The following is a 12,453-nucleotide window of genomic DNA, read 5'->3' as shown; positions in this document are numbered from 1 at the left end:
ATAAGCAAGAAAGAACGTAAATTAGATTTCTAAATATCTGCACAAAAACATTTCTACTTTGTATATCTAATTTTGTAAAAATTCCTCTGGTCAAAAAAAAAAGTGGAAAATAATTTAGTGATACTGAACACCAGATTATGTTTACTTAACTTTGGAAGATAGTGTCTAACACTACAGAATTCTTCTCCTGAATGTTAAGTCTATGGTAAAGTCACTTAATTATTCTCTCATCCTACACAAAATAGCTTTCACCCAAGCCTAGAACAAATCTATTTGTATGTTTAGTTGTTAGGACATAAGTCTTCCACCACAAATTTTTTTGTTGGGGGGGGGCGCAGGAAGGAATGTGTTTACTTATAGATTAGGCATAAAAATGTCCTAACTTTCTAATCGATCAACTAAAACTACTGTGCTAGGTGCAAAAGTATAATGAAAGCAGATGTAGTGGATAAAACATTACTGTTTTTAACCAGAATTCAACTTTTCAAATACTACCAAGAGGCTCTTTTTTTTGTTTTGTTTTGGTGAGAAGGGTTGGCCCTGAGCTAACATCTATGGCCAATCTTCCTCTATTTTGTGTATGGGACACCAGCACAGCACAGCCCAATGAGTGGGGTGCAGGTCTGCACCCAGGATCCAAACCCTCAAACCCTGGGACGCTGAAGCAGAGAACACAGACTCAACCACTACACCACAGGGCTGGACCCAAGACACACCTTTTAAATTTAAGGAAAGAAAACTTCTGCTAAGTGGGACACACTCGAAAGATTAGTAAATTCTTGACTAGTAAATACATCTAAATAAGCCTTTCTAATACAGTCACATGAAGCAGCATGTCTTAACAAGAAATGTGCCGTCAGGTGATTTAGTCCTTGTGCGAACATCAGAGTATACTTACACAAACCTAGATGGTATAGCCTACTACACACTTAGGCTATATGGTACTAATCTTACGGGACCACCATCACATATGCTGTCCATCACTGACCAAAATGTCATTATGTAGCATGTGACTCTATAGTGACATATTAGATGAATTACAGGGATCTTAGACTAATGAAAGGAGGGAAAGTTGTAACTTCTTAATTAGACTCTCCTATGTAGTTCCAGAGTAAAAGATTATTATTCAATATTCATACAACAAATATGTGTCTATCATAGTTATACAGCACCTAGAGTTTAAAAGACACAGCCTTACTTTTCCAAAATCTAATCATCTAGTTGGCTTAAGGTCCCTGCTTTAAATTTTTAAGAATTATGTAAAAATACTGACTGAATGCATGCCAACATTAATAAGGTTCTGAAGTTACATGTCCCAGAGGTGCTTTTCAGTTATCAATAGCAATACTCCAAGTAGCTATCATGAGGTAAATCACTCAAGCACTGCTAAAAGAAAGTCTATTTTTCTCATTGGAGTTGATTTAGTATTAATAAAAATAAATAAATGCTTTACAACTAAGTTTTTGAAGTCCAGGTTTCTATATAAAGCCTGGTTCAAAAATGCAGAACCAACGTAATTCGCACGCATGTGCAGAATTCAAGTATACATTTGATTTTGTTAAAGAATACCATGAATAAAAACAGATGAGATGAGATCTTTAAAACGTGCACAAAAATAATGCAATTAATAAATTTTAGAGACAAAATGTATTAATACTAAGGAAAATTTTCTTCTCCAATTATGATGTAAATCCTAAACAGTGGCATATATAAATTATGAGAGTAGAGAGGTGATGAAACTAATTAGACTGAAAGAAGGTAGGCAGATGAGTTCTACACGTGGAATGGTTTACCAGGTTTTATTTTTATTTAATTTGTTTGAGAAGGATGTGCCACTGTTAACATTTGATGCAAAAAGTGTGGCATGAGCAAAACATCTAAGAACAGAAATGAAGATGGAAAGGTAGAAGGCTCCTGGTAGTCACCTTTTTCTATTTTGTTATAAAAGTCTTTAAGATAGATAAATTAAAGAAAGAAAGATACTCTCATATTTTTTATTACCAATAAGAGGCAATAAACGGCACTTGTGTTTTCATAGTGGACAAAATTTCAGCTAACCTTGACATAATAACCACTACACCATCAATACTTGTAATTACTATGTGCTAGGTTGTGTTTTAAATGCCTTAAATATACTAACTTAATTAATTATCATAATAGCTAAATGATATAGGTATAATCACTATCTCTCTTTCATAGATGAGGTATAATCATCATCTTTATTTTGTACAGAAAGGTTAAAGTAACTTGCTGTAGGTCACCTAGTTAGTAAGTGGTGGTGCCAGGATTTGAATCTGGGCTCCAGAGTCCATGTTTTCAATCACTATACTATCCTACATCTTTCAAATAAAACAAAGAAGTGGTTTAAATAATTTACATCAAGTACATTTTTAAATTTCCATATATTTATACTTCTGAAAACAGAGTCAGTAAATTGCCTTCTACCTAGTGTGTTCTTTTTCCTTAGACATTAACAAGAATGTAAAACATCAGTTATTGATTGGTACATTAACATTTTCACAACAGATATTCAAAAAAGTAAGTCTCTTTTGTTTAAAATACATACGATATATAGCAGTACCCTGCACCACACGTGAATGCCATTTTGAAATAACCACTGTACAAAACATATTACAATAAAAATACATGCATACCTACAAAGCAATACCAATTATTTTTTAAAAAGAAACACCACTCAACAATTACATCAGATGTTGAAATATTGTGCAATTCAAAGGATTTTGAAATAGTAATTACATACCTAATTTTCCCCTGTTCTGTCAAGTCTCCATCACTATGCAATATTGTTGTTAGCAATCTTAAGGTAGAAGTTCCTGATTTACTGTGATTATTTTTCATTCCAAGTAGCCATCGAACCATCATTTTAATAGCCTGAATCTATGTAAAAGACAAATTGACAAATAAAACACTGCTACATTTTAAAGAAAAATATTTTAAAGAAATTCTATAACATCCTTAAAAAAAATGAAGAAATATTTTTAATGGATCCTTTTTAAGGAAACAAAAAAAGAATTATTCTTTTCTGCAAAAATGATGATAATTTTGAATGTTTTAAAGATGTCTCCCCCCATAGGCAAGTGACGAATGATTTAAGTAAAGACAGGTTCCTTTTGCTTTTATTTTTTTCAATGTTTCCTCAACATACATTCTACCCTTTAGAACCCACAGTAACATCATGCTAAATTCTCTAATCAGAAAAGTTAAGTTTCTAACTGCTAATTATTCACTCTTGTGCCTACGAGAGACTATCTCACATCTGTACTACAGTTTATAACTATGAAGTACTTAAATACTTTAAAAGCTGTTACTGCCTTTAATGTGTGCAACAACTCTTTCCAAAGGGGTGTATATTATCTCTTTTTCACATATTATCTTAGCTCTTTACAGATCTAAGGCTCAAGACCTTACTGGGTCTTGAACAGTGGCATGTGGCAGACACTATTAAGAGTCCTTTCCTGGGCCATTTGGTAAGCATGAACTTAAGTGCAGGTGGCCTGCCTTCTAGTCCAGTGCCACTCAACTATATAAAACTGCTGTTTGAGACCAATGCTGAGAAAACAGGTTTATATTGGAACTCAAAAGTATCAAGCATCATTCAATGATGCTAAAAAGGAAGGGCTGCTCTACAGGTCTGCAGAAATAGAATCTGAAGCTGAAATAATGTGAAAAAGTAGTTCATAATATGAAATATAAACAAAAACACACACACATACACTGAAAGAACTCAGAAGAAATTACAACTAGAAAAACAATATTTAATATATTTGTTCCTAGCTGTCACACCTTGGGCAGTGACTAAGATGAGGACTAGGTTACAGATTAAATAGATGGTTTTAGGAAATCAATATTCTCTTCACTAGTGATGAGCAATCTTCCTTTTTTTCTTTTTTCCTTTTTTTTTTTTGGTGAGGAAGACTGGCCCTGAGCTAACGTCTATTGCCAATCTTCCTCTTTTTGCTTGAGGAAGATTGTTACTGAGCTAACATCTGTGCCAATCTTCCTCTATTCCATATGGGATGCCACCACAGCATGGCTTGACAAGCACTGCTAGGTCCATGCCCAGGATCTGAACCTGTGAACCCTGGGTTGCTGAACTGGAGCATGCCAACTTAGCCCCTATGCCACTGGGCCAACCCTGTGATGAGCAATCTTTTATGTGTAATTCCTAATTCAAGGAATTACAGGGTGAATTTTTTTTTAAAAATCAAAATAAAAAGTTTCATCAAATCCCAGGGAAAACATGAGTGTCTTAAAACCTGGATGACCATCTGTACTAAATAGCAGAATGTACATAGGAAAATCATCATTGTCTTTTGCCAGTAAAAGGTCAATATCTAAGAAGCAGCAACTTGGAGGCAGTTGTCAAATTCTTTTTTTCTCAAATTAGATTATGTGCAGCTACTGACAAGGCCTCGAGTTTCTCATTATTGCCTATACTCTCTCAGCACATGGGATAATGTTATACAATAAATATAAAAGCTTGAATGATTTTAATAGTCATAGCTTTATAACAGAAATAGGAATTTTAACACCTATAATAATAAATATATTAAATATATTAAAATCAACAGATCTATGCATATTACTCACTTTGACCATTGTCTCAGGAGAAACTTCTTCATCTGGAACCCAAAGCTTAGTTGTCTTTTTTCCTGGAAGCTAAACAAAAATTAAGGACTTTAAAACATGAATGTGAATTCTCATGTTTAATTAATACTTAGTGAACAAATGAAATTTTTATCTGCTGCAGTGACACTCACTATATATAAGTAAAATACCTCATCTAAGCCTATTATTCAAAAAGGTTGAAAGGCCTATCTTCACTAGCACCCACATACAGCACTTATACATCCATCACCAGTTGGTTCTTTCTAGGTGTGAGGTAGGACTGACTTTAACCTCTTACATATACTCCCTTCCTTAGCCCCTTTGGAGACTAATAATTATTTAAGGCAGCTGGCAAGCACTAGGATAAATATCAATGGAGCCAAAAAGTGTAGTTCTTAAGCAAGGGAAAGGTATATACAAAAAATCTTGAGAAGGGGAGAGGCCTGCCTGGTGGCACAGCGGTTAACCTCACATGTTCCACTTTGGAGGCCTGGGGTTCGCCGGTTTGGGTCCCAGGTGCAGACCTATGCACTGCTTATCAAGCCATGCTGTGGCAGGCGTCCCACATATAAAGTAGAGGAAGATAGGCAAGGATGTTAGCTCAGGGCCAGTCTTGCTCAGCAAATAGAGGAGAATTGGTGGCAGATGTTAGCTCAGGGCTAATCTTTCTCCAAAAAAAAAAAAAAAAATCTTGAGAAGAGGAAAAATTAGGAAGGTTTGCACTTGAAGATGTTACAGAAAACATGCATTAATAGCTTTCTTCCTAAATCCCACCAAAATGGCAACACACACACATATACACATCCCAGTTAGCAAGGGTGGAAAATAAAAGGGGCCTAAAAGAAACAAGAACCATTGGAAAATTTTGAAAAACACAAAATACACAATGAAAAATTAATAGAGCTAGAGAGCTTACATCTCCATAAAAGCACAGAAGGAAACACCCTCCTAAAAACTTAGTTTTTTTCAACACAATCACAGAATAATCGCGAGATGATAAACTGCAGGTATCGAGAGATGTGAATTTGCGGTGGCAGCCAGAAAATTAAAGTAAGGTAACAAAAGAGCTGAACGCAATCCTGGAACACTGGAGATTCTATTTGTATCCCTAGCTGACATGACTGATTTCCAGGAGGACTAGGAAACAGAAATCAAACAGCCCCTCAAGTACACCTCTGGCAACGGACAGGTGCCCTCAATATCCAGAAGGCCAACTCCCCACACACATATAGCTGAAGATTTACACACAACTTACAAGGCAATTTTTCAGTTGAGAAGCGCCTTCAAAATATGAAGTGAAAATAATGAAAAAGGAATCACATTAGAAACATTCAAATGAAATTTCTGAACTAAGAATATCAAAAAGATTCCGAAAGCTTCCATGGGGAATCTACCAACAAAGGAGCAAGAATCAGAACAACTTCAGATTTCTCAGCTGCAGGAGTAGAAGCCAAAAGACAATGTTTGACTCTTCTGTAGCCAAGTGACTTGAAGCACAGAATTCCAGTATTCAAGAATGAGGGGAAAAATATTTTCAGAAATCCAAGACAGAGGAGAGTTTCAAAATTACAAGCCATTTTGAAAGAATTATTCAAACATAATACTCCACTAAAAACTTTAATTCACAAGAAAAAAATCAGCATAAATTACAAATTAAAAAAAACAAAAAAGTTATCACAAATAAGACCAACAGACTGTCAGATGGGTTCAAAAACAGTAAAATAAAACCACACAGGGCCAGCCCAGTGGTGCAGTGGTTAAGTTCACACACTCCGCTTCGGCAGCCCAGGGTTCGCCAGTTCAGATCCCAGGTGCGGACATGGCACCGCTTGGCAAAAAAGCCATGCTGTGGTAGGCGTCCCACATATAAAGTAGAGAAAGATGGGCACGGATGTCAGCTCAGAGTCAGTCTTCCTCAGCAAAAAGAAGAGGACTGGCAGCAGATGTTAGCTCAGGGCTAATCTTCCTCAAAAAAAAAAAAAAGAAAGAAAGAAAAACCCCACACAGATACAGCAAAACCAATGATAGAGAAACTAAAATTAACAGGATGATAAAATATACCAGTCAAGATGAAAAGCATTACATGGGATATGGATTTAAATGGGATACTCATGTAAACAGAATAGCAATGTACTTTTTTTTTATATCTTCCACTACAACAAGATAAAAAATTCATGAACATTTGTACAACTAGCAGGCTAGTATCAAAATATACCAAAACAAAAATGATTTTAAAAAAAGGAAAGATCGAAAACTTTATCATCACAGCAAAAGACTCGAAAAACTTTCAAAAACTGATAGACGAAGTTGCGATGAAAAAAGGTAAAGAATAAGAAATACACATAGAAATATGAGGAAATATATAGACAAAATATTCAAGGATTAGAAAATAATCAAAACTGGCATTCTTCATAAATATGATTAAAAATAAAAAGAGTTTAGCAAGAAAGATGGACATAAGATGAAAACTACAAAATAATTCCCCAAATCAACCACAAACAAAAAATATAACTTTAAAAACCAAAGTACCTAACAAAGTTGTGCAAGAGAAGATGAGAAAGGAAAGATTATTCAATAAATTGTACTGGGAACTTGGTTATCCTAATAAATTGTACTGGGAATAAAAAGAAATGGAATCCTTAAGTTATAGCATACAAAAAAGCAAACAAATAAATCAATTCCAGATAGATTAAACATTTTGTGTGAAAAGAAAACCTTAAAACTTTTAGAAGAACATATGGGAGACTATTTTTATGACACGGGAGTAGGGAAAGATTTCTTAAATAAGATGTAAAAAGCATTAACTACAAAAAGAAAGAAATGATAAATTTAGCTACATTAAAATTAATAACTTTTCTTCAAAGGACACCATAAAGGGCGTAAAAATGCACACCATAAATGAGATTTTATGCATTTTATGAAGATATTAAAACATGTACCTGAAAAGTATTAATGTGTGTAAAGAATGTCTATGAGAAAAAGATAACCCAGAAAATAAACGCAAAAGTCATCAAAAGGAATTTCAGAAAGGAGGCAACATGAATGGTGACTAGACATATAAACTTAAAGTAATCAGAGAAATGCCAGTTAAGAGTATAATAAGATACTATATCTATTAGATGGACAAAAATTAAGAAAACTGACAATAATGGGTGTTATACACTGCTGAAAGAAAAATAAGTTTTAACAACCATTTTGAAGAATAATTCAGCAATAAAACTAAAAGTTAAATATGCATATACACTGATTCATCAATTTCACTCATATGAATATAACCTGCAGAAATTCTTGCTCTGTGCATTAGGAGGTCTCTGTAAGAACATTCACAGGAACACTGTGCAAAAGAGGAAAGAAATGGAAATATTCCAAAAGTCCACTAGGAGAATAAATTATAAGGTATTTTACACAATGATATAATACAGAGTAATGAATGAATGAACAGCTAGATTTAATAACAAGGATTATTCCAAGAAACAAATGTGTATGATAAAAGCAAATCATCCAGAAATATATATGGTATAATATAACTCTTACAAACTTCAAGAAGAAGCAAAACTAAACAAGTGTGTTGCTTATAGAGAGATATACAGTAAAGTGCTGTTTTGTCTTAGTCAGGAATAAATAAACCCAAAATTCTTCACAGTGGTTACCTGAGGCAAGAAAGAAACAAGAAAAAGTTTGGAGAGTAATAACACCAGGAGCTAACAATTCACAGGTGTTCACTGTATTATAATAAAACAAGTTACACAAATGCCATATACATATATACATTCCTTTGTATATATCAAATATAACATAGAATAAGACAAATTAATGGACTAGAAGAGGTAAAAGGGGGCTCTGTTTCTTACAAGAGCTGACTAGGTTGTCTTGAACCTATCTTCCCACTGGAACAAATGGAGAGGGTAGATAAAATATTTTTTTTAAATCCGCTTGAAGGAAACAGAGAGCTACCAAAGCAGTGAGAATTTGCAGGGCAATGTTTCAAAAGAAAGAGTAATCCAGAGATTTGAGTCTGGCACTAGGATTGCTTCTCTCATACAAAGGACAGCTGCTTCTGAAAGGGAGGCTGAGAGGTTGAGCAATGCTTTCATCAATGTCAGAGAGCTGAAAGGAAAAAAATTGGAATTCTGGACCCAATGAAAAGTAGAGTCCTTGTTAAACACCCCAGACTTTTGGGTGGATCCCAAACAACCACACCCAAGACACAAAGATGAGCAGAAAAAGAATCTGTCAAAAACTGAAGCCCAGCTTCCAATCACTGCATGTGCGATTGGATGAAGGTGATCTGACAACAGTTCAACTGTCTGTCAGATGCAAAAATAAATCCTCTCTGAAAAAATTATAAAATCATCCAGAATCTCAAATTATCTCCACAATTTTTCATACACAAAGTATACCACTCAATTAAAACTAACACATGCAAGACAAGACTTGACCAATAATCAAGAGAAAAAACAGATGAGAGAGGGAAAAAAGCCACAGGAGATCCAGATATTGAGGCTCAAAGATATAAAATTTAACATAATTATAGATGTTCAATCATTAAATGACAAGATGAGAATTCTCGCAGGGAACTAAAAGCTACACTAAAAACTAAGGAAATTATAGAATTGAATAAGTGCGATTAAGAATTCAATGCATGGGCTTAACATTAGATTAGATAGATCTGAAGAGGAAATTAGTGAACTCAAAGACAGGTCAGAAGAAAACAAAAACTAAAACATGAGAGGCAGAAAAGAACAGAAAAAGTATGTCAGATAGCTGGGTCACAGCAAAAACAAAAATTGTATGTTTAGAGTGTTTAAATAGAACTACAGCAAAAGAGTAAAAAGAATATTAAACAGAGACAGTATTTGAGGAGATAATGCCCTAAAGTCATTCAAAATTTCTGAAAGATAGCAAAGCTATACATTCAAGAAGAGCTACAAACCCCAAGTAGGATAAATATAAAGAAAAGCACACCCAGATACATCTCAGTAAAACTGGAATCCAATGCAAAATAGTACAGATTAAAAGTATTCACAGCAAAAAGACAAAATCTTCAAAGGAACAAGATTGTCAGCCGACTTCAAGAGAAAAGATAAGAAAATGGAAAATCATGGAATAATATCTTCAAATTATTGAGGTGAGGAAATGCACCAATCCAGAAATCTAAATCTGAAGAAAATATCCTTTAAAAATTGAAGGAAAAACAAAGACATTTTCAGACAAACAAAAACTGCGAGAATTCATTAGCAGGTATCCACACTAAAAGAAATAGTACTTTAACTCTTTGGGTAAAAAGAAAATCATCACATAGACAAAAAGAAACGAAAAGCAAGAGAAAGGGGAAAATACGTTGGTAAATCTAAATAAGTGTTAACTGTATAAAATAACAACAGTAATGGTCCTGTGTGAACAAGCACAAAAAGCATCAGAGAATAAAGGGAATTAAAGTATTCTAACATTCCCTTAGAGTACTGAAACTGCTGTCCTGAAAGTTGAAAACAGACTAATTGATATTAGCCCTCAATAAGTCAAGGAAGGGTGCATGTTGTAATCTCCAGGACAACTACTAAAAGAAAAGGAAAATGTAAAACAAACAAGCCAGTAAAGGGGTAAATGAAATAAAAATATTTAATCAAAAATAGGGCAAGAAAGAAAAGAAAAAGAATACAGAAATGATAGAACAGATAAAAATTAGATGGCAAATTAACCAAAATCACTATTTACATTACATGTGAACAAACTATTCTAATTAAAAGATGAAGTTGACAGAAAATATGTAAGAACTGGGTTCGATATTCTACGTAAGCCATTTAGAGAAGTTTTCCAGTCCTCTATCAGTAATTATTAGCCTATCTTTCCCCCCTGAGATTGGGAATGAGATAAAAATATCCGCTATGATGATTTCTATTGTTTTGAAGGTCCTGACCAATGCACAAGGAAGGAAAAAGAAATAAAAAGCATTAAGAAAGGAATAGAAAAAAACCAAAGCTGTCATTATTAACAATTGACATGACTGTGAAAGGAGAAAACCCAAAAGAATGCAAAAACTAATAGTTTTAAACATTGTCTTTAACAGAATCCCAGGATACAAAGTCAACATAAAAAGAAGTAATATTATATCTATATGCCAACAATAAGCAATCAGACAATAAATATTAAAATTGTATTACTTACAATAGCATCAAAAAGCATAAAATGTCTATAAAATAGAGGAAGATGGGCATGGATATTAGCTCAGGGCCAGTCTTCCTCAGCAAAAAGAGGAGGATTGGCAGCAGATGTTAGCTCAGGACTAATCTTCCTCAAAAAAAAAAAAAAAAAAACGCATAAAATGTCTACAAACACACCTGAAGATAAGCAAGATCTCTACACCAAAATTTAAGAAACAACACCCAGAGAAAACATTACCCTTAGAAAACTACCTAAGACACATATCATCTTCACAAAATGGAAAGCTCAGGATTATAATACCATGTTCATGGAATGGAAGGTGGTATTATAATGATAAAAATTACCTTCAAATTTATACTTCAATACACTTCCTATCAAAATTCCAGCCAGGTATGGTATATGTTGGGGAGGAGTGGTACAGGAAGAACTGACACGCTGATTCTAAAGTTTAGATAGAAATACAAAAGGCTAAGAATAGCAAAAACAATCCTGAAGATGATGATGATGAAGTAGCAACAGCAGCAGAACTTGTCATTAATGACATTTGGAGGATTTAAGCTACTAGCTATCAAAACTGGTTATAATAATTAAGACAGTGTGAAACATAATAGAGCAGAATATGTACATGTGATTTAGAATAAAAGTAACAGTAAAAAGCAGTGGGGTGGGGGCTAGCCCCGTGGCCAAGTGGTTAAAGTCACGTGTGCCCTGCTTTGGCACCCTGGCTTCGCGGCTTTGGATCCCAGCGCAGACCTACTCCACACATCAGCCATGCTGTGGGGCCAGCCCACGTAAACAGAAGAAGATCGGCACAGATGTTAGCTCAGGGCTAATATTTTCAAGCAAAAAAAAAAAAAATGAGGAAGATTGGCAACAGATGTTAGCTCAGGGCGAACCTTCCTTACCAAAAAAAAAAAAAAGGCAGTGGGGAAGATTCAGAACCTCGGATTTGGCAATGGATTCTTAGATGTGAAATCAGAAATGCAAGCAACAAAAAATAAGTAAGTTGAACTTTATCAAAATTTAAAACTTTTGTGCATCAAAGGACAGTATCAAGAAAATAAAAACACCAAAATATGAAAAGGCAACCTACTGAATAGGAGAAAATATTTGTAAATCATCTATCTGATAAGGGGTTAATATCCAAAATATATAAAGAACACATACAACTCAACAGCAAAAAAGTGCAATTAAAAAATGGACAGAGGATCTGAATAACATTTTTCCAAAGACATATAGGTGGCAAACAGGTACAAGAAAACGTGCTCAACATCACTAATCATCAGGGAAATTCAAATCAAAACCACAATGAGACGTCACCTCACTCCTGTCAGAACGGCTATTATCAAAAAGACAAGAAATACCAAATGTTGGTAAGGATGTGAAGAAAAGGGAATCCTTCTATACTGTTGGTGGGAATGTAAATTAGTGCAGCCACTACAAAAAACAGTATGGAGAATCCTCAAAAAATCAAAAATACAATTACATATTATCCAGCAATTCCACTTCTGAGCATTACCCAAAGGAAACGTAAACACTAACTTAAAAAGGTATTTGCATCCCCACGTTCACTGCAGCATTATTTACAATAGCCAAGATATGGAAACAACCTAAGTGTCCATTGATGGATGAATGAATAAAGAAAACATGGCATATATACAA

At 34.3% G+C, this 12,453-nt stretch overlaps 1 protein-coding gene across 18 annotated transcripts in view; it reads right to left on the bottom strand.

The window, feature by feature from the left end:
* The window catches only part of PDS5B (PDS5 cohesin associated factor B), a 194,120-nt gene that overhangs the window by 28,646 nt on the left and 153,021 nt on the right, over window positions 1–12,453 (bottom strand). For all 18 annotated transcript variants that reach the window (XM_070520496.1, XM_070520487.1, XM_070520493.1 and 15 more), the window contains 2 exons: window positions 4,612–4,680; window positions 2,762–2,898 (listed from right to left, as the gene is read on the bottom strand). In XM_070520496.1, coding sequence (XP_070376597.1) covers window positions 2,762–2,898; window positions 4,612–4,680 — 206 coding nt within the window. The remainder of the gene's footprint in view (window positions 1–2,761; window positions 2,899–4,611; window positions 4,681–12,453) is intronic.

This window comes from Equus asinus, chromosome 11 (assembly GCF_041296235.1).
Source record: "Equus asinus isolate D_3611 breed Donkey chromosome 11, EquAss-T2T_v2, whole genome shotgun sequence".
Taxonomy (NCBI): Eukaryota; Metazoa; Chordata; class Mammalia; order Perissodactyla; family Equidae; genus Equus; species Equus asinus.
Note: the sequence above shows the minus strand (reverse complement) of the source record. Positions and strands in the feature narration are given on the sequence as shown.